Consider the following 24,044-nt stretch of genomic DNA (forward strand, 5'->3'; position numbering starts at 1 on the left):
TTACCAACCTGCCGTATGACTTGGGGCACCTCGCACAGCTTGACGGGCAGAACCACATTCTTTACGCCTATCCAGAATCATTGCAGACTATAAGATTAGATGGTCAGACATGCTTCCCTCAGCAGAGAAGATCTACGCTAGCAGACTTTATTCCTGAGTACGGATTTAATTAAGGAAGCACAATATGCCACGCTATTGCAGTTGCAAAAGTACAAGTAATTACTCTAATTAGCCTAGAGACTTCCTTAAAAGCCTCTGCATTGTAAAACAGCCTCCCATGTCAGTCGACTGAGGACTTGTAAGCAGCAGGAACTCTTAAGTCATCACTTATTCTGAGCATTAATTGACTTCACAGATATATTTAGCAGTGTTAATGTCCGCTATGAGGTCAGTCATTGTGGGTTTTAAGGAGTCCAGTTTGTGTGACGAGTACTTTGTGTGCATGTGCGTTTGTGTGTGTGAGAAAGAGAGAGCATGTGTGAGCGGGGGAAGGTCTACGTTTAGGTAAGTCATTGTGGGGTTGCCATAGTAACAGATTTGCAGCGTAATATGCCTGGAAAGGGGGATTGCGGACTATTATTACATCTCTTTTTTCATATTGTTTTGTCTTTTGTTATTTCCAGTGTCATTCTAAAGACTGATTTGCAGTTATAACTTTTGCACTTTGTGATTCTTTAATTATACTTTTTGTTCTTTGACAAATGTCTATCAAATTGCGACTATCAAATTTATATTGACGATATCATCGTCTTAGAATTATAAGGTTCCCTCTGTGTTCTAAATGATTTTAAAACATTGAGCTTCAAAGTTTTTGCATTACATATACTGTAGCACACAATATGTGTCTAACGGTCTTCTTTCATACATTAACATGCCAGAGATGCTATATGTACTCTAAATGTAAAATATCAAAATTCACCTAAATTTGCAAATTGGGATAAAATAAAAAGGGCAAATACAGACAGAGCCTTCCAATTCTAAAAAGTCAGCCATATAATTCCACCTGAAGTTATAAGGTTATATCTAGCAGATCATAAATTGAAGCATTACTTTTCAAGAAATACAATCAGTCTGCTTATTAATTTATTTAAAAAAATAAATAAATAAAATGGGTTGCAGCTGGAAGGGCATCCGCTGTGTAAAACATATGACGGTTCATTCCGCTGTGGTGACCCCAGATTAATAAAGGGATTAAGCCCAACAGAAAATGAATAAATGAATGCTTTATATGATGCATTGAATTTTATTTATTGAATTATCTGTCTTATGAATTAAATTAAATGTTTGCCCTTCAAGGCTTAATATCAAATTTAAAGACTTTAAATGAAAACAGACAATGAGCAAATGAGTTGTTTAACAAAGTTTAATAAACAATAAAAAATGTTTCTATCTTGTCTTTTCCACTGCAAGAGTGTTGAAGAAAGCTGAGCCTGATTGGTCCTCATGCCTGCATTTGAAATGCTGATTTTATGACAGAAAGAACCTTATAGAGCCAAGCTAAAGTCTGACTTTGTATATAAAACCTTTTTTGTTCGTTAAATGAAAAATCTTAAAATGTAAACTACTTTAAGAAAAAAGGCACATAATGCTTAAATTACAATACTTTTTTCATAGAAAAACATGCTATGTAGTACAAATAGTATAGATGTTTTAACTTTAAAAAGGTTAAGAAATCAATATTTGGGGGAAAACATCAAATTTTTATCACCACATTGTTATTCTCATATGTTGTAGTTTTCATTTTTCTCTAAATGACATTATTCGATATTATGACATTATTTCTTTAAAATTGACTTAAATAAATTACCTTTAGGCGACGCAGTGGCGCAGTAGGTAGTGCTGTCGCCTCACAGCAAGAAAGTCCCTGGTTCGAGCCTTGTCTGGGTCAGTTGGTGTTTCTGTGTGGAGTTTGCATGTTCTCCTGCGTTCGCGTTGGTTTCTTCCATGTGCTCCGGTTTACCTCACAGTCCAAAGACATGTGATACAGGTAAATTGGCTAAGCTAAATTGTCTGTTGTGTATGTGTGTGAATGAGTGTGTGTGAATGTTTCCCAGAGATGGATGGCGGCTGGAAGGGTATCCGCTGCATAAAAACGTACTGAATAAGTTGAAGGTTCATTCCGCTGTGGCAACCCCGGAAAAATAAAGGGACTACGCTGAAAAGAAAATGAATGAATGAAAATTACCTTTATAGAATAAAACAAATATTGACATTTTACTCAAACCCATACCAAATAAATAGAGTAAATGCAGAAAAATGTTTCTATCGGCTGTATTTTATTTTATTTTATTATTATTAAACGTAACATACTTATCATTATTGTGCACATTGTTTATCTCAGCAAAAACCCCTTGTTAACATTTTTTTTCAATGATTTCTCTATCGAGATTAACACTGCTGTCTTGTCAATCCCACATGTCAGGCAGTGCAATTCATTTTCTTCCAATTCAGATTCATATCTGCTCAAGCTCTTCAGACGCTCTTGGAGATTCCACCCTAAGCAGACTGAAAATCCCAGACAAGGATTGGAGGATTTGCAGATTTGTAATACTGTTTCTGGCATTACGAGTGCACATAAATATTTCATCTTGTGGAATTTCCTCAATCCCGCATTTTGATGGTTTTATCGGTTTATTGACGATGAAATGGCAGAGTTACATCTGCATGTGCAAGTGAGGTTTGTTTTCGTAATCCGTCAAACCGTCTAATGCCTTGACTATATGCCAGGGGGGCAGTGCTTTGACCTTTAACTTTATGATTAATAATAGTAAGTGACTGTTTATTTATAGAGCTCGTTCTTTGCTTTTAAAGAGATAGCTCACCCAAAACATTTATTCTGTCATCAGTTATTCACCTTTTTCTTGTTACAAACCTATTTAAGTTTCTGGTCCCACTTTATATTACTGCTATTGTACTTTTATTTAAAATAATATTTTGATTCTATGTACATGGATGTATGTGTATATACATACATACATACATACATACATACATACATACATATGTGTATACAGGGCTTGACATTAACTTTTTGATCCCTAGCCACTCGCCATTTTCACTAGCCACAATTTTGTTTTTTCCACGTGTGTTGTGAATGACCTTACTCAATAAGCATGAGCTTATATGGGCTGTGGCTTCATAGTTTCACATTGCAGTTAGTTTTTATTTTGAATGAATTTTCAAGGAAAAACGAAATTAGACAATATTAGTGAAAGATGGTCGTGCGCACACAGTAAACGTTGGGCCCATTAATCATCTTTTCAAAGAATGGTTAAAGCGAAAGCAGCAAATGCTGGTGCTTACAAAAAATATCTGAAGCTCTTAAAAGCAGTAAGGTATGCAATCATACCAGTTGCGTTTCCAGGCCCGGTTGCTTCGCGAAATTACGTGGGAGCTTTTAACACTCGCCCGCATCGCATCAGCTGTGTGCGCAACACTAGTCAGTGAGTGAGGAGAGCCAGTCTCACCAATCGTCTGATCATCCTCTCATTCGATAATCACCTGCTTTCTTTGCTAACATGATAAGGTATCAGTCTTGCTGATCTCATTTGCAAGCATGTTGACAAACGGTCTAAAGCTAAAGTTCTAATTTTTAGTCATGAGGCTGCTCTGGCAATTTAATAATTATTTTCAACCACCCAAAGTGGCTTGTGAAGGTGGCTGTCCAACCAGCCACAGCTGAAATCCACCCACGTTTGGCAGGTTGGTGGTGTCAAGCCCTGTGTATATACTGTATACATAACAATATCATTTGATGAACCAACCCTTATAGGTTAACCCATACATACTGCCAAACCTGCGCTAATAATACCCAAATTTCACCTCTATTGCACCATAGTTAAATTGTTAGTTCATCTAAACATGAAATTAAAATCCCTGAAACCTTCATTCATCTGAAAACAAATTGGTGAAATCAAAAGTGGCCAAGACAACTCAACGTGCTGCAACTTTAGAAAACACATGCAAATACAAAAAAAATAAGAAAACACCTTCATCAATTTGACAGCACAAAGTTGCAAACCCTTATAATGCAAATACAAATAGAAAATGCGCTGCAGATATCAAAAAACTTCCTCAAAACAGACCAGTTGCCAGTGGTTCAATTGGAATATCATCAAGCTACAAGAACAATTTTTTAAATGCATAAATCAAAAATAACATTAAATTTCTTTTCATCAGTGTCATAGAGAGCACATTCATGTGTCCTGCTTGATGCCACCTCAGAAAAATTACCTCAGATGCATCGTTGTTTTAAACATATGAAGTTGCATGTAAGCTTCCACTGGGTACGTTGCATGCCACTGCACAGTGCTTGTAAACATGCACAATATACTGACACTGAGGAGAAGAAACTGCTGAATAAAGCTGTTGTTTTTGTATTGTGTGCGCACAAAAGTATTCTTGTAGCTTGCTAGTATTCCGACTGAACCTCTGAGGCCATATGGTCTGTTTGAGGTTTATTTTGTTTCTTTTTTTTTTTTTTTTGAGTCAGGAACCTTTGCTGTCTATGGAGGATGAGGGAGCTCTTAGGTTAAATGTAGTAAATCTTAATTTGGTTAAATGAACCCTTTAAGGCCGATTCCCTTTGTTCTCTTTATAGTTTGAATAATGTTGGAAACAATTATCCACTGACTTTCATAATATTTTTCCCCGCTATAAAGGTCAACAGCTACCAGTTTCCAACATTCTTCAAAATATCTTCTTTTTTAAAAGATGTCTTTAAGGTTTGAATGACTTGAGGGTGAGTAAACGTTGAGTAAATTTTGAGTTTTAGGTGAACTGTCCCTTTAAGCACTGCCTATTTTATAGCTCAGAACACTGAATAACTCAGATGTACATTAGTCATCAGATGCGATTGGGTATCTTTGTGAAGCATGAAAATAGACAGTCTCAGAGTAGATGCCCCAGGGATCTGCCACTGCAGCAGAAAGTACGCCAGGCTCAGAATGGCTGACGTAATTAACAAACCATGCAGCGACCAATCCGTCAAGACCATCGTGACACTGAGGCGGAAACTTATCAGCTTATTCCGCAACCATGGCATCATGCATAACCAGTTCCCCAAAGCCAGCTTCACCATGGGGGATGTTGTTCCCCTTGTGAATTTAAGCCATTCTGTTCTCCAGTAGAGGCCCCAGGGCATTTTTAGACCGCAGTGCTCCATAAGGAGTTGCTGTGTTCACTTATTATGTATGTGTGAAGCCATGCAGATGGAGGGTGGGAGATGTTCGCCAATGTCGGAGCTTCCACTAATTCCCATACTGCTGATGCGGATGCCTGTCAGCAAAGTGTCAGCGCCAGTGTCAGGCATGAGCGTGGGCTGACTTAAGTGAGTTTAGCTGTTTTCTCTCCTTGCACTCGCTCTACCTGGTTTATGCCTGACTGACCTGATGGAGTCGTCTCTTTATCTATTTAAAGAGCTGCATCTATAATATATCTATATAAAGGCTCCTGTGCACTGGACACATGTTGTCGAGGTCTGAGTGAATGGCGTTAAGATGAGCAGTCAAAAAGATTGCTGCACATTTGGTTGAATGAAATTCATCATGACATCTGAAGTCTTGTTATTCTTAATTATTCTTGAGAATATTTAAGAATAACAAAGTATTGGCAAAACTATGATAGTTGTTGTCCTTTATTGTTATTGCGAGCACACACACAAAAAACATGTTATTATTAATAAACAAATTACTACAATGTAAATACTTTACATTGTTTCCTCTGTTACTCATTGATTTATTATTATGATTTATTGATTTATTTATTATGTGTAAATGTGTAATTTCTTTTACTTAATTTGTTCTGTTTATAAACCTTCTATGTTGTTGGCAGTAGTTAAATTAAAATGTTTTGTTTGTAATTAAAGCTTCTATGAGTTTTCTTGTTTATGCCCATTTGTGATTATCTGTATGCAGCAAATTCATAAAAAAAATAATATTTTTTGGCAAAGTTCATTCTGAGTTTTTAAATTTGAGGATTAAACAAAATGTTTATAAAAGATTATTATTATTATTATTATTATTATTATTATTATTATTATTATTATTATTATTATTATTATTATTAAACAAAAATAAATTGTTTAATACACATGGTCTAACAATATAATAACATACAATTACTTTTTTCCTAAATTAGTAATGTTTAACAGCATAGCTATCTTTCACAATATTTGCTATTACGTTTATTATAAGGTGAAACTGTTTAATCCACTTATTATCTTTTTGGAAAAGCCTGTGTCATTTTCTGTAAAAAAATGCTGGTTGAATAAAAAGTTTCATCTCAAAAGTATCTATACATTTACAAAAGTAAGCATAGTTCTACTCCCTTTTTGAAAATGAACATTTTTATTCGTTTCTCGGTTAATATAGGTCATATACTTTGATGCATTTGAACAAAACAGATTAATTAAATATATGTAATGAATTATATATTTATTAAATAACATTCTATTCACTGAACATCTTTAGAAATATAACGATTATACGTTTACATCAATGCTAAATACTGGATACAAAAATAAAAACTATAAAATTTCAACACAATTATATAAATTTTTTGTTTCACTTAAATTTTGCTCTTTAAAAAATAAAAAATAAAATTCCCTAACATATAAATATGTGTGTACTAATTTTGGACCATTATCATAAGTTATTTTGTAAGATCAGCTCCAGATTTGCCTTCAGTACTGATTAATCTAATGTATATGCACAGATATAATATTGTAAAACTTCCTATGGAAAATATTAATTTCAATGAGAGATTTATCAGGGGTGTACATTGGGGAATATTTTAATTATATATATATATATATATATATATATATATATATATATATATATATATATATATATATATACACACATACATAGAATACACGCATCTGAATTGTATCAAAGTAAGAGACATGTACTGTAAGCATTCCATGCTATTTCATTTGTCTTTTGAATATATTTGTTCAGCCGTGCCAGTTTATAACAAACTTTGTTTTTAGGAAATTACAGCTCGACACACAGCTCGGTACATTAGTTTCTATAAGATAATTGTACGCCTATGTTTCTTTTTTATAATTGTAGTCTATAACATTTTTGCTACATTGAGAAATGTAACAACAATGTGACATTAGGTTTTTTTTTTCTTCTAAACAAAGTTTTTAACTTTGTGACTTGTTGTTTCCAGAGTATACAGTAATGAAATATCTTCTGTCTTGCCCCCCTGCAGGATCTCCCAGGAACACTCTCCAAAACTGCAGATCCGGAGTCACAGCTACTTGCGGGCGGTGAGTGAAGTTTCCATCAATAGGAGCCTGGACACCCTGGACCCCAAAGCTCTTCTAGCCTCTCCCCAATATCGCTCGCGCAACGAGAGCTACATGAGGGCTATGAGCACCATCAGCCAGGTTTGTGCTCACCCCCAAACACACCGTGGTAGCGAGGTGCAGGGGGAGGAAGGCCTGAAACACTCCAGTATAATCCAGGAAATCTAATAAAATCCATAAAACTGAATTCTGATTCATCCACCAATGAAATGCATTTGAACCATACTCATAACAGTGTTCAATCACAAATGTCCAACATTCTCCATGTATTGTAGAAATGGGGTGGCATTCATCAGACAGTTACTCATCCATCTGAGGCACACTTTGTCCCCAAGCACGCATTTGTCATGCTAATTGAAAAATGGCAAATATGACATCACTCTCATTTGACATGTGTGCTCTCTAATATAAGACCAACAACAAAATGGTCTTCTCACAAGCAAACAAAAACACTTCCTGTAAAGACTTTGTAGAGGCCACATGCTAGTTAGTGTTGATGCCATTGTTATTATTTTGTTGTAATTATTTTTGGAGGTACTCAAGGGCATATCGTTATTTTATTATAGTATGTACTGCCTACATGACAAAACAGAGTAATGTATAGTAATTTACTATAATGTAAATTGTAATATACTGTATATATTTCTGTATTTATAACTGCTAGAAATGCTACAGCATATTGCAGTGAATAACTATAGTGAACTGAAAAGCTAATAAAAACTGTATAGTAATATACTTTAATTTTTACTACAATAAGCTGTTGTGTATTGTAGTATAATGTGTGCGTGTAAATATATATACAGTTGAAGTCACAATTATTAGCCCCCTTTTGATTTTATTTTATTTTTTTAAATATTTCCCAAATGATGTTTAACAGAGCAATGACATTTTCACAGTATGTCTAATAATATTATGACACTTATTTGTTTTATTTTGGCTAGATTAAAAGCAGTTATTAATTTTCTAAAAAACCTTTTTGGGACAAAATTCTTTGCCCCTTTTAGCTAATTTTTTTTTCAATAATCTACAGAACAAACCATCGTTATACAATAACTTGCCTAATTACTAGGCCCACACGGAATCTGCGCGTGCAGAATTCCGCAGATTTTCCGCAGATTTCTGCAGATTTTTAGCCCATCACTAATTTTGTTTATTTACTTGAGTAAATGTGTAAATCTAAATTAATTCAGTTTTTATTCAGTAATTTATTACTTTTTATTTCATATATTAAGGTTTTAGTTATGATACTCCACTGGATACTCCCAAAATAATTTCCCAGAAATCCACAGATTTTTCCCAAAATTCTCAGCAGAAATAGGAAAAAACGTCCGCAGATTCTGTCTGGCCCTGCTAATGACCCTAACCTGCCTAGTTCACTTTATTAACCTAATTAAGCATTTAAATGTCACTTTAGGCTGTATAGAAGGGTCTTGAAAAATATCAAGTAAAATATTATTTACTGTCATCACGGCAAAGATAAAATTAATCCGTTATAAGAAATAAGTTTTTAAAACTATTATCCTTAGAAATGTGCTGAAACAATCTTCCCTCCATTAAACAGAAATTGGTGAAAAAAAAAAAAACAGGAGTGCTAATAATTCAGGGGGGCTAATAATTGTGGCTTCAACTGTACAGTTGAAGTCAGTAAATTATGAATCCCCCTTTGATCTATTTTTTTTCTTTTTTAAATATTTCCCATATTATGTTTAACAGAGCAAGGACATTTTCACAGTATGTCTGATAATATTTTTTTTTTCTTCTGGAGAAAGTCTTGTTTGTTTTAGTTTGTCTTGAATAAAAAAAAACATTTAAGGTCAAAACTATCAGCCCCTTTAAGCTATATTTTCACGTAGTCTACAGAACAAACAGTCCTTATACAATAACTTGCCTAATTACCCTAACTTGCCTAGTTAACCTAGTTAAGCCTTTAAATGTCACTTTAAGCTGTATAGAAGTGTCTTGAATAACATATAGTCAAATGTAATTTACCATCATCATGTCAAAGATAAAATAAATCAGCTATTATAAATGAGTTATTAAAACTATTATGTTTAAAAAATGTTTTGAAAAAATCTGCTCTCCGTTAAACAGAAATTGGGGAAAAATAAACAGAGGGGCTAATAATTCAAGGAGACTAATAATAATTCTGACTTCAACTGTGTTTATATATAATTTATCACGGCAACTGTAGAACTACTAAAAGTTATTAAAGTAATTGAAGTACTTGGTATGGTTCAAAATTACTATAGTATTTACTGTAAGTTACTATAGTATTTTTGTCATGTAGGTGATTACTTCCAGATACTTGGTAGTATAGGACGTCAAACTATCTTTTAAACAGTAGCTTTGTTTCCACCCAACTATTTTCATGTGCATTTTAAAATATTGCATAAAGAATGCTTGATGGAAATGCCAAGATACACATACATTTTGAAAATCCAAATAAAGAATGTATGCGCACTACTGAATCGGATAAATATTTTTTTCAGTAAGAAGAAAATGCACATAAACTTTAATATAAAAGTCATATGATTTTGTTATAAGAGATCAAGTGATAATAAAAAGGTGCAATGGAGAGCCTTAATGGACAAGCCAGTGGGCCAGCTACATTGTAAAACATCTGAAGTGTTGTTTTGGTCATTCTAAAATGCCTTAACCAAAGTCCATCATTGCAGTGGTTCAGTATTATCACCTCCCAGAACTGTGTTGAGCATCTATGCTCCCAAAGAGCCACCCCACGTTCATTGCGTGTCAGCATCATCTTCTGAGGCACACGTAATTATATAAGAAAAAGTCTCACGCAGCTTCTGCTACCACAGCAAATTGCGTTTTTATTTTTGATATCTGGTGGCAGTTTTACTGGAAGTGATGATTTTGTGCTTTTTGACTCATTAGATGGAAACCATTCATTACTCACAAATAATTTATGCGATATTACAGTTTTTGCTGAGTGGAAACATAGCTAGTGTATAACTGTCTGTAAGATATTGGTTTACTTTTTTATTTTTTGTTTATTTTGTTTATGTGGAGGTACTTATTTTTTGATCCCAAAGCCAAATAATAGTTTAAGTGAAGATTGACGATGGACAAAGTTCTGGTGTTTCTTCAAGCAAAAGCATGCATCAAAATAAGACCTTCACATTATGAAATGAATATGCCCATTTAACCCTCATGGGTGATCAGGGCAGAGTGTCGAGCTGTTGGCTTGCCCAAAATACCCAGTCCTCCACTTTCTACAGTTCCACCTTATCACGTCTTCATTAATCTCCCACTCTCATCCACCCTCAGTTTCTGTTCCTATCAACACTAATGAATATGTTGATGCTAACTCACTCTCTCCATCTTCCCCTATGTCAGTAAACCCCACTTGAGGATTTCCTCCTAAACTGTGTGTCTTACGCTATCAATTAGCATTTCATTCAAGCCTTACAGTGTTTCCTTTTTGACTCTTCCTCCTCTTGCCCTTGCTTGTGTGTCTCTCACTTTCTCCTAATGACTTCTCTGCAATCTCCTGCTTCATTTTCCATTCCTTTTTTGTTTTTGCACCCTGTTTAAAAATTGTTCACTCGTTGAACTTTGTTGCTGTTTTAAAGTTTATTTGAAATCATAATTTAATTTTTATTTTATTTTTTTATTTTACTACCTCACATTGCTATTCTTAAGGTAATTAAATAAATAAATCAGTGCATTAAAATCCCCTTTTAAAGAAGTTTGTTTTGGTGATCTTTAATGAAAGTCTAACTATTTGCTTCCATGTTTGGAGTGGCTGTCCTTCTGTTGACGCAAACCTGAGGGCTTGCATAGCAACTGCATATTAATTCCCTCTCTAACCGTTAGTTCGCTGTGGGGGAATGATGTGCTAAAGAAAGCTCCGCCCTATACTTAATATCCCATTTCAGTTAGAGTATAGACGTATAGAATATTGAACTAATGTAACCCATGGCAAGTGGTTCCTAAAACTCATTGGACGAATGACACCCACTCTTTCCCCTGAGCTCTGTTTTTCCTCTCTTTTCTGATTCAGATTTCTTGTCTTTCTCTGTCTTCTTCTCGTCTCTTCTGCCATTCTGCAGGTGAGTGAGGTGGAGGTGAACGGGCAGATTGAGGCCATGTGTGAGAGTGTGTTTAATGAAATGGAGTCTCATGCTGTGGACGCCCTGGACCTGCCCATGCCCGGGTGTTTCCGCATGAGGAGTCACAGTTACGTGCGTGCCATTGACCAGGGTTGCTCGCAGGACGACGACAGCCCTTTGCTCCCGGCCTCCCCACCAAGGACCACCACTACTGTCAGAACCATCCAGAGCAGCACAGGTCAGTTTGATCTATCAATTTATACATCTGTCTGTCTGTCTTTCTTTCATCTTTATGCCTTTCTGACTATCTGACTGTCATTCTGCCAGTTTGCAGGCCTGTCTGTCTCTCTGTCTGTATATCAACTTGTCTGTTAATCCATCTGCTGTACCGTCATGTTGTCAGTGTTTCTGTCTGGATGTCAGTTGTTCTGTTGTACCTTATGTTGGTTTATTGGTTGTTCCATCATTATTTTCTTTTTTTCTTTCTTTCTTTCTTTTCTTGTCTTTGTTTCTTTGTTTCTTTCTTTTTTCTTTTGTTTTCTTTGTCTTTCTTTCTTTCTTTCTTTACTTTGTCTTTGTTTCTTGTCTTTGTCTTTCTTTCTTTCTTTCTTTCCATCCTTCCTTCCCTCCTTCCTTCCTTCCTTCCTTTCTTCCTTCTTTCTTTTTTTTCTGTAATTTTAAATCTTTCCCTGTCAACATTTTTTAAAGTTCTGCTTTTAATAAGAGAGAACCAAGTTTCTACTTTAAAACAGAAAAAGAAATAATTTTATGCTGTCTTCATGTGTTTATATTTTATCGCCACTTTATGTCAGATAGGTTTCTTAAAAAAAAAAAAAAAATTTGACAGAAAACAGAGAAATAAATGCACTTTTTGCAAAGTATTGCATTTTTAGTGCATTAACAGTACATATGTAACAAGTGTGTCTCACACCTCTTTTTGAAAGAAGGTACTGGCCGTTAGATCGCCCCCTGGTGGCTGGCAGCAGTACAAGTCATAAAGCCCACCTCCTCGGTGTTAATGAACGAGACTTGAGCCCAAAAAAAAAAAAAAAAAGGTATTACACTTGTAATAAAATTTCTAAAAAAATGGTTTTGGTCAATTAAGGCACTGGTTATCCTGTAACATTATTTGTCTATCCATCTATCCATCTATCCATTCATCCATCATCTTTTATAAGAGTAAACCTAGGAAGTTTATTTGTCTTTGTATCTGTCCATTTACCAATCTCTCAGCTTGACATTCAGTCTGTCTGCATTTCTGCAATTCTGTCTGTTTTTGTCTCATCTCTCTTTCTTTCTGTGTTCTTTTCTCTATTCTTTTTGCTGTGTTTCAATGCATCTATATATGTGCCAATACCAGTATATAAAACTCTCCATTGTGCATCAAGGAAGCTGCCAGAGAAACAATCAATATTCATTTGTAGTTGTTTTTTTTTCCTGTGGGTCACAACATGTTTATCCTCAGAGGCCCTAACAGGATACGTCTGATTTGCTTTTGATTAGCAACGTGAGGCGAAAACAGCAGTAGAGGTGAACTGAATGATTGAGTGAATTTGAATGATTTAATGTGCAGTACAGAAGAAGAAGAAATGATTGCATGTCTCTTGGAAGGTATCATGTTAATAAGGAACATGTGAAATAAAAAATTGAGTATCTTATAAAAATGTAATTTCATAGCATCTCAGATTTGAAAATATTTATTATCTTAAATGAGTCTGATTCTGATATTTCAAGTGACCAGCATCCGGATGTCAGGGAAGGATGTGTGAACTCAGTGTGACCTGTGTCTACTTTTGTTGTGGGGTTTTCTTTCATTTGAAACCCTAGTGATCAAAAATCCACCCCTAGCATAAGAACGTTCGAGGTTACTAAAGTAACCCTTCGTTCCCCGAGGAGGGGAACGGAAGCACTATAAGTGGATTTGATTGTAAAATCCACGCATTGGGAGGTTCGGTTCAGAAGCTACTCGTCTGAAAGAGTATTGAACGAGCCAATTAAGAATGAATTGGCAGCGCAAGCCTGCGCAGGTGAGCGGCATAAGCAATCAACTGAGTATATAAGCTCACCTGGCGCCAGCAGACGCTATCCTTTTTAAGCTGAAGAGACTTTCAACAGCTAAGGGACAGTCATTATGGCGACGGAGTATAGTGCTTCCGTTCCCCTCCTCGGGGAACGAAGGGTTACTTTAGTAACCTCGAACGTTCCCCTTCGGGGGGAACTTCAGCACTATAAGTGGATTTGATTGTAAAATCCACGCATTGGGAGCCCATTGAAAGCGCCATAATGACTGCACCTTACCAACACCCCCGATGAGGAGATAGTCAAGCAAGCGTGACGCACCCACATCATGGGGGGCGCGGTCCTCCAACGTGTCCCTGGCCCTAATTTATCCTACTTCAACAGAAGTTTTACGGATTTATATATATTTTTTGGGAAGTCGTGAGCATCTAGATAATTCTAGGAAAATACGACGCTGCGGAGGCCATCCGTTACCCAAGGGGGGATAGATGGCAGAATTTACATATGGACTAGCCCTAAAAAGGGGGAGTACGCATAGCAAAAGAGTGGTTAGCGGGGAGGGAAGACACGGGTCCGCCCAGGGGGGGGACTTAACCGTGGCGGAATAAGCATATGGGATCGCCTAGTGGGGATCACGCATAGCAGGCACCTTTACCCAAAACGCGGGCTGACCAGCGGGCAGACCTACAACGTAGTGGGCCAGCAAGTGACTCCTCCGCTGAGTCAGTGCTGGGGGCCACGGAGGAATCTGCAGGGCTCACCTGACGGGGAACTTTACTGACAGATAAAAAGGCGCACGTATCTCCGTGTTAGGGAAAATGGCGCAGCAAGCGTATTTCAACACCCTACCGAATTGTTTCCTCAATCACCAAGGGTTACCTAATACCCTTGAGGAAACCGGCTCCACTCGCAGATTGTAAAACCTTGCAAATGTGTTGGGTGTCACCCAGCCCGCAGCTCTACAGATGTCTGTTAGAGGGGCGCCGCGTGCGCGCGCTCGAGAGGATGCGAAGCTCCGAGTGGAGTGCGCACGCGCTCTTGGGGGACGCGGCTCATCTCGGCTCTGATAGTGAAAGAAAGGCATCCACAATCTAGTGGGAACTTATTTCGGTACGGCACTTCCCTGCTGCCGACCGCTATAACAGACGAAGAGCTGCTCAGATGATCTAAACTCTGAGTGCGGTCCGGATAATACGCAAAACGCGAACTGGACAATAAAGAAGGGCTGGGTCTGCCTCCTCCGAGGGCAGCGCTTGCAGGCTCACTACCTCGTATTAAAACAGAGTGGTAGGAACCTTGGGCACATATCGCGGGCGGGGTCTCAGGACGTGAGAGAAGCCAGCCCAATTACAGGCACGAGTCACTGACCAAAAAATGCCTCCGGGTCCCCGACCCTCTAATCGATATCAACGCGACCAGCAGAGCTGTCTTCAGGGACAGAAAGATACTGAGTCGAGGATCGAAGGGATCTGACGCGGCTTGTGTAGCGAGGGCGAGATCCTAAGAGGGCATGAGAGGGGGCGGGGTGGATTAATTCGCTTAACGCCCCTGAGGAACCGGATGATGAGGTTATGCGTTCCCACGGTGCTGCCAGCCACCGCGTTATGAGAGCGGAGATGGCAGCCACGTAACCTTGAGTGTGGAGGGCGACAGCCTGCTCTCCAACTTCTCTCGGCGTAAAGAAAGCACAACGCTGATCTGGCAAATTACGGGGGTCTTCTCAGCGAGAGACACACCATTCAGTGAATAGACTCCACGTCAGGGCATAGGCGCGCTCGGGGAGGGGGCTCTAGCCCGAGTGACGGTATTAGCCACCGCAATCGGAGGTTACCTAAGTCTTCCTCGCGTCTAAAAATCTCTTCAAAGATCGGCGAGGGTGCCAGGTGGTGCCCTGTCCCTGAGAGAGTAGGTGCTCTCTCGAAGGGACTGCCAGGGGAGGGCTATCGCGAGGGAGAGCTCTGACATCCAGGTCCGGTTGAGCCAGAGGGGCGCAACCAGCAACCTGTTCCTCGTCCTCCCTGACCTTGCACAGTAACTGCGCGAGCAGGCTCACTGGGGGAAACGCGTATTTGCGCGTGCCCCGAGGCCAGCTGTAAGCCAGTGCATCCGTGCCGAGAGCACTCGGTCAGGGAAAGAACAACTGGCAATGAGCGATCTCGGGGGAAGCAACAGATCGATCTGGGCTTCCCCGAATCGCGCCCATATCAGCTGAACAGACTCGGGGTGGAGTCTCCATTCTCCAGGACGCAAGGCTGCCGTGAGAGCGCATCGGCTGCACGGTTGAGCTTGCCTGAATATGAATGGCGTGCAGCGATTTCAGCCGCGGATGACTCCAGAGGAGCAGACGGCGGGCGAGCTGAGACATGCGGCGAGAGCGCATACCCCCTATACGGCTGATATACGCCACCGCCGCCGTACTGTCCGTCCTGACCAGCACGTGTTGCCGCTCCAGCACCGGAAAAAAACGGTGGAGAGCGAGGAACACTGCCAACAGCTCCAGGCGATATGCCAATGCAACTGGGTACCTTTCCACAGGTCCGCAGCCGCATACCCGCAACGCACAGCCCCCCAGCCCGTGTTGGAAGCGTCTGCTGAAACGACAACAAGACTGGACGCCTGTTCTAGAGACACCCAGGCCTGTAGGAACGAGGGGTCGCTCCAAGGGCTGAGGGCGCGGCGACACAGCGCAGTAACAGAGACTCGGTGTGCGCGCGCGTGCCATGCGCGTCTGGGGACTCGATCGTGATCAGCCAGTGCTGAAGTGGTCTAATATAGAATAATCCGAGCGGCATGAAGCGGCTGCGGATGCCATATGCCCCAGGAGCCTCTGAAATAGTTTCAGTGGGACCACTGTTTTACTGTCGAGCTCTCTCAGACAGTACAGCATCAGCTGAGCGCGCTCTCCGGAGAGGCGCGCTGCATGGTGACCGAGTCCAACTCCAGCCCGAGAGAAGAGATCCTCTGCACGGGGGCGAGTTTGCTCTTTTCTCGGTTGACCTGAAACCCCCACAGGTGGAAGTGCCAGAGCACTTTGTCTCTGTGCATAATCAACTGCTCCGAGAGAGGGCAAAAATCAGCCAGTCGTAAAGAAATCGAGTATGCAGATGCCCGCGAGCCGAAGGGGCGCTGAGGCACCCTCCGCGGGTCCTCACCAAGCCAGAGAGAGCCCGAAGGGGAGGGCTTTGTATTGCCAAGCTCGACCTTCAAACGCAAACCGCAGAAACTGTCGGTGGCGAGGAAGAGTGGAGACATGGAAATACGCGTCCATCAGGTCTAATGCTGCAGACCAACCCAGAGGACGAACGCACCGGAGGATGCGCTTCTGCGTGAGCATTCTGAACGGCAGCTTGTGCAGGCAGCGGTTCAAAACGCGCAGATCTAGGATTGGCCGTGACCCACCGCTCTTTTTGGGCACGATGAAGTGTGGGCTGTAAAACCCGCTCTCCATCTCGGCTGGAGGGAGCGGCTCGATTGCATCCTTTGCCAGGAGGACAGCAATCTCGTCTCGCAAGACAGGGGCGGACAGGGGGCTGACCCTGGTGAATACACACCCGTGACTTGGGGGGCCGTTTCGCGAACTGAATCGCATAGCCGAGTCTGATTGTGCGTATGAGCCACCGCGAAGAGCTGGCCCGCGCTAACCAGGCAGGCAGAGCTCTCGCTAATGGACTCATCGCTACAATCGCAATCGTATCAGCAGTGGGGCAGCGTGGAGTGGGTGTGATGATCCGGGAAGCTCGCGGGTCCCACGGAAAAGCTGGAGGTGAGATATTTGCTCTCACTCCAATCCCGAGCTCCGGAGGGGAGGCTCGAGGGGTGGGAGAAAGGAGACCGTCCTCCCAGCGCTCGTGAGCCACTGGCGAAACGCACCGAATCTGCAAGCTAGAAAGCATAACGTCCCAGACTGGCAGATTTCGGGCTGTCACATCTGGGGAAGTGAAAGTGCCCTTTCATAATGTTTTCATGGCAGTAAAAAGTGCCGTTGGAAATGGGGCCCCGCCCTCCAGCGGGGAAAGAGCAAGTTCCCTCTTCTCCAGATGGCCTGTCCCAGGGGCGCTTCGCGGTCCGTTGCCGGACTTAGCGGCGTTCTGGGCAGGGGGGCTGCCTGCTTCCGAGGTGCCCGACGCGCTCGCTTCGCCGGAGGCGTGTGCGGGGGCGGAGCAGCTCTCGTAGGCGGGCGCCTTCGGCGAGGAGCAGGTATGAATGGCACGGCGGGCGGAGCGGGCTACGGACCGCCGATAAGACATCACCCACCAACTGCTCTCTCACCGCCTTGAATTCCTGGGTGAATTCACAGACAGTGTCGCCGAACCTGGCTGGGGATATGGGGAAGTCAAGAAAGCGGACTTTGTCGACTTTGCGCATATCAGCCAGGGGTGGCGCTCCTGGACCACTAATGTGGACATCGTCCTCCCCAACGCACACGCAGCGGACTCAGTAGTCCGAAGAGCTAAGTCGGCGGCGGTGCGAAGCTCGTAAGCCTGGGTTGGACCCACCCTCGTGCAGCTCGGCCAGCGCCTGCGCTTGGTAGCGCTGGTAGGTGGCTATCGCATGCAAGGCGGAAGCAGCCTGGCCCGCAGCTATGTAAGCTCTAGCTCCGAGGGAGGTAGACTTACAGGCTTTGGATGGGAGACGAGGCGGACCCCGCCAAGAAGAGGCGCCGCGCGGATTTACCGCCATCGCGCACTCAACCTGAGGAATCGCCACATACCTCCTGGCTGTTTCACCGTCAAGAGTGGTTAGGGTGGAGGAACACGCAGCACGAGCAGAAAAAAGTGCTTTACAAGACCGCGTGAGCCTACTGTGCACCTCCGGGAAGAAGGGAACGCCCCTCTAGTCGGTCCGGCCGCGGAGATGGATAAACCATCTCAAACCATCCGAAGCAGCCCGGGAAAGCACGGCTAACATGTCCGTTTCAGGATCCGTAGTGACAGCGCTCACCAGCCCGAAGGGGGCGAGCGGGTCTGGATCATCATCGGACAATGAAAGCCCACCCTCCAATGCCGCGGTGGACATCTGGTCTCCGGTGTCATCGGGCGTAAGGGCTACCATCTGTTAGACGGATCGCTTTCCCCGCCCGAAGCTTGGATGGAGCGCTTAGAGGAGCGGGAGGTCCGCGGGCCCGTGGGCGACGGATTATCTCTCGCTGAAACCCTCAGATCTGCCCGAGTGCCCGCTGCAGAGCAGGGGACAACTGGGGTGGTTCGCCCTTTTGCAAAGGCTAACCGCGATCTTGCGCAACAGTCATGGCATCGCAATGACGACATGAACTGCCCGCGAGCAGCGCATTAACATGCTGGACCCCCAGACATGTAACGAAGTGCCCGCGCCCATCATCCGAGGACAGGAAACCACCGCATCCAGAAACGCACAGTCGGAGAGCCGTCCTGATAAGGACGTGCTGCACGACTGTGTTGCTCTTTCTGTGAAGTTTGCAACTTTATACGCACCGCTCTGGAGGACCGGACCCAAAGAACGCCAGGCAAGGGATAAACCCAGCTCGACCGTCTGCCACTGCGTGTACACACTCTGGACCGGGAGAATGCTCTCGTTCGCTCAGAATCGCTGGTCACAGCAGGAGGAACCCTCATCGACTCGATCAGAAAGTCTCTGAAGCGAAAAGGATAGCGTCTGCTGGCGCCAGGTGAGCTTATATACTCAGTTGATTGCTTATGCCGCTCACCTGCGCAGGCTTGCGCTGCCAATTCATTCTTAATTGGCCCGTTCAATACTCTTTCGGACGAGTAGCTTCTGAACCGAACCTCCCAATGCGTGGATTTTACAATCAAATCCACTTATAGTGCTGAAGTTCCCCCCGAAGGGGAATTTTAGTTTTTTATCCCAGTTGACATATTAATATTTTTAAAAATATGTCCACAGTGTCTCCAAACAAAAGGCTCCTGTTAGCTATTAAAAGAAACCCAATGGTGAAGCCTGTCAGTTCTTTACATTATTTTGCGCTAGTTTGATTGTGAATGTAAAGGTCACGAGTTGGTTGATAGCATGAGAGTTTACATTGAATGGCCTATTGTTTTGGTGGCTGTAAAAATGCCTGTAGCTTTAAGAGATATCACATAGTTGTTTGCAAACTTATTAGACCTCCTATAAAATCTTTATTCTTTTTCAAATATTTCAAAAGTGATGATTAGAAGGGCAAGGATTTTTTGACAGCATATTCTTTTGTGTTTTTTCATCTGGAAAATATGTTTTTTTTTTCTGGAACAAAAGCAGTTTTATTTATTTATTTTTTTATTTTTTTATTTTTTTATTTATTTACTTATTTATTACTTTATTTATTTACTTATTTATTTACATATTTATTTATTTATTTATATACTTGTTTATTTACATATTTATGTATTTATTTGCATATTTATTCTTTTATGTATTTACTTATTTATTTACATATTCATTTATTTATTTGCATATTTATTTTTTACTCATTTATTATTTTATTTTTTACTTAAACATTTATTTATTTATGTACATATTTATTTATTTAATTAATTAATTAATTATTTAATATTTTATTTATTTACGTATTTATATATTTATTTATTTGCATATTTGTTTATTTACTTATTTGGTTATTTATTTACTTATTTGTTTAATTATTTATTTATATATTTACTTACTTATTTATACAGGGACAACTTGACATGTTGTGCCAGAGTTAGCTATAAAGCTAATTTACATCTGTCCTCCCTGTACTCCATTTTTAAAAATATATGTTTAAGGTCTATATTATATAAGAATTTTTTTAACCTAACTTGCCCAATTATTTAATAATTTATGCACTTTAGGTTGAACAATATATCTTGCAAACTAACTAGTGTTGGAATTTATAATTAATTCCATGCGTATTCAATACAAACTCAGGAGGAGATCAATTTAAAAAATATTAGTAATTTATTAAATACAAATTAATAATTCTATTGTGGCCCTGGATCGCACAAATGTGTCCCATTGGTTATACAATGCTATCCAAGAGAACACACCAGGTGCTCTGCAAGTGTTTTTTTAAGACTAAAGACCCAGTTTATAAACACAGAAGAAGGAGAAGGCGGGTTGTCTCTGTCAGCTTTTCTGCACCATATCTAGTTCCTCTTTTCTGCACAGAAAAACTAGACCAGTTAAATGCACATTCTTAGAGACCTCCATAGGCTCCAATATGTTTTCATAAATGGTTACACAGGAAATCAGAGGCGAGAGACGCATGTTATTTTTATTGTTTCTGCTGCATATTTCTTGTCCAAGAAAACTAAAGCTTAACCGAGAGTCGCTGGAAACTAGTGGCTGAATATAAACAGAAATAATCACAAAATAATCTTTCTGGAAATCAAGCAGCTTTGTTGTCGCTGGAGGTTGCTGTCAGTGTGAAGTTGTTGTTGTTGTTTTTTTTTTTTTTTTTTTTTTTTTTTTGAAGGCATCTCTGATGAAATTTTCAACTGTCACTTTGTTTGAAAAAGCCCAAGTATGTAATATTTGTCAGTAAAAACATTAAACGAGAGATTATTCACAACGCTGCAAAGTTTGACATGCTGAATATTAATAATCAGGATGCTCTGAGAGCTGTTTGATGTTGTAATCCTTCATTGGAAGTTGCATCCATTCTATATACTACATTTCTGTGCTGTTTTGACTGCATTAGACAGTCTCTATCTGCACTAGTAATGCAGATTCGAGTGCTTTTTTTTTCTCTTGTGCTCCTACTGTTCTTCCAAAGCCTGCGGCAAGTCAGAGAGCCAGCATATGGCCACCAGCCTCAGCGCATCTATGGAGAGGAGACAGCTGGCTGAGGAGGAGCAAACTGAAGAAATGTGAAAAGTTCCTTGAAATCTTTTGTGGTAACGTTAGGGGGTCACGCTAGTGCTCATGTTGCTAGTGGGCTGGTTTAATTGTGTGGAAGTACAGTCAGGAATCTTTACATATCAGCTTTGGTTACAGTCATGGTGCTCCTGTTAGAATGGATCAAAACAACAGGCAATACAGTCTGGTGTTATCTCTTTAAAAATCATCCAGAGCTTGTAAAGAACCGAGCTCTGCCATTTCCAGGAATTGAATTGTAACGAATATGTAACGTATATTGGTATTTAAAGGCCTTGGTGATATTAAATTGTGAAGATCTAGAGTTTTCATTGAAGGGCATGTCCGTGGCGGCCTCTCAAACTTTGACGATTCGCCACGAAAAAAGAAGTTGTTATAACTCAGGCATGCATTGTCTGATCTGCCTCAATATACACTCGTTTGATAACAGCCCTGACCTGAACACGTTTACATGCTAATATTCAGTTACAGTTATAGCGCCACCTGCTGGCAACATGAAATGACTGGTTTTACACTATAACAAACTCCTCCTAGATCATATAAAATCCAAGTTCTAGAGTTTTCGGCGAAGGGCGTGTGGTGGACTGTCAAATTCAGTGTTTCGCCATGAAAAAGGAAGTACTAATAACTCAACCCCACAATGTCCGATCTGCCTGAAAATTCACAGGTTTGAAGAGATTCCTCTCCTGAAGACATTTACATGTCAATACTGAGTCACAGTCATAATGCCACCAGCTGACAGAAGGAAGTTTGGCATAAATCTGTGATTTTGGCGTGGCGGTAAGCCCGGGTGCGAGGTCCCTTTCATTTCTGCTTGGAGCGTTAATTTATGCTGAGATTTTAAGCAGCCATTCAAGATGTACTGGTCTAAATAATATATATATATATATATATATATATATATATATATATATATATATATATATATATATATATATATATATATATATATATATATATATATATATATACATTTGGATTTGTCAATATTAGATTTAGTAATAAGTGATAGTAATTTTATTGATGAGTCGTAGCAGTTGGTTATTTTTTGTTTGTACGTTATTCATAGCCCTTGTTATGTGTGCGTGTGTGTGTGTGTGTGTGTGTGCGTTTATTTGTGTACGTGTTTTTGTGACATATCAGGACACAAATCTGTATAATGACATGGGTATGACATAGGTATTACAAAAAGGAGGTGAAATATGAGGACATTGGTGACGTCCTCATTTCTCAAAATGCTTATAAATCCTACAGAATGAGTTTAATATATATATATGTGTGTGTGTGTGTGTGTGTGTGTGTGTGTGTGTGTGTGTGTGTGTGTGTGTGTGTGTGTGTGTGTGTGTGTGTGTGTGTGTGTGTGTGTGTGTGTGTGTTTGCAATTCTGTAGTTACATTAATTTCTCTGCGAGATGAAAAGGTCCTCACAAAAAAAATCTTACAAGCTGCACAAGGTAAAACCAAATGTCAAAATCACTCTACACATTTGTTTTTTAAGTGCATTTCATATTAGATTTTAACACGTGAAGCTCTTTTTATTCTCATGTGGTTTCAAGGCATACATTTGACATGTTCAGTTCAAATACAGAATATGTCATGTATATATGGGTCAGTATATATGTCAGTAGGCATGGTCCGGTATAAGATTTTGACAGTAAGATAACCTTGCATAAAACATTCACAGTTACATAGTATTGTAATTATTGCTCTAAAATGTATTCTTTTTAAAAGTCTTTTTTAAAATTGAACACAATGTATTTTAATTTAAAAATATTTTGGAGCAGTAAACATCTAATGACTTCTGCTGTCTTTATTAGTTTCAAAAACACTGATTTCTGTACAATTTAAAACAGAATCTTTGTATATCTTTCTTGCTTGAGATACTGTTGTCCTAAAAAAAAGAAAAAGAAAAAGAAAGAAAAAAAAACTTGAATAAAATATTTTACACATACCTTAGGAACGGTATAGCAGAAAATCTTGGCGGTTTTAACACCTGGACTTTTCCATACTGAGGTATTCCTTGAAAACGATTATTATCCCATGCCCAGTATATACAGTCCACTATCTCTCTGAAGCCTGCTGCCGAAAGTTGCATAATGGTAATAATTAGGGATGGTGTGTTCCTCCACATGGACTGCACCTGCCAGCCAGAGGCGGCAGTAGTTTGGCTGTGGAGTTGATAGCTGCCATTTGTTTAAGCTTCACATGCTGACAAAGCTCAGAAGGGATGCTTTGGCTGGGGCAACTCTGGCGAGAGATGTGACAGACTTGACCTGACCTTCTATCCGTGCCTGACATTGATTTAAGAGAGAGAATCGCTATGCATTTGAGTGGGTCAAAGCTGGTGTTCTTGACACCATCTGCATTTGCGTCATTGCTTTTTGCAACCCATATTTTGCGTTATGTAAAAGAAACAAAGGACTGATGTGTGAATAACACCAAAATTAAGCCATAATGAATATGAGTTGGCTACAGTGATCCTAATTAGCACATTGGTCATTAGTTAAAGGGATTGTTCATCCAAAATGAAAATTATATCATCATTCACACACTCTTGTCTTTCCAATCCTGATGTTTTTTTTTTTTTTATCCATATAATGAAAGTCAGTAGAATGTACTGGACTTTGGTGGACAAAAAAAATTGTATGGTCATTGTATGGACTAAGAAACCCCAAGACATACCCAATATAATGAAAATCAGTGGATTTAAAAACAACATAAAAAGAACAGAAAACAAGAGACATAACTCATCTTCACCACAGGGGGCAAAAATGAGTGTTTCTTTAAAACACATTGTTATTCACTAAG

At 40.2% G+C, this 24,044-nt stretch overlaps 1 protein-coding gene across 14 annotated transcripts in view; it reads left to right on the top strand.

The window, feature by feature from the left end:
* dlgap1a (discs, large (Drosophila) homolog-associated protein 1a) overlaps positions 1–24,044 on the top strand; it is a 220,382-nt gene that overhangs the window by 147,238 nt on the left and 49,100 nt on the right. For 11 of the 14 annotated variants that reach the window (XR_015477903.1, XR_015477901.1, XR_015477902.1 and 8 more), the window contains exons 5-6: positions 7,222–7,399; positions 11,392–11,629. Coding sequence is in view for 11 of the 14 variants with exons in the window: in XM_087239897.1 (XP_087096023.1) it covers positions 7,222–7,399; positions 11,392–11,629 (416 nt within the window). In the remaining 3 variants the exon portion in view is untranslated. 14 annotated transcript variants of the gene reach the window in all.

Source organism: Danio rerio, chromosome 2 (assembly GCF_052040795.2).
Source record: "Danio rerio strain M-AB ecotype USA chromosome 2, GRCz13ab, whole genome shotgun sequence".
Classification (NCBI taxonomy): Eukaryota; Metazoa; Chordata; class Actinopteri; order Cypriniformes; family Danionidae; genus Danio; species Danio rerio.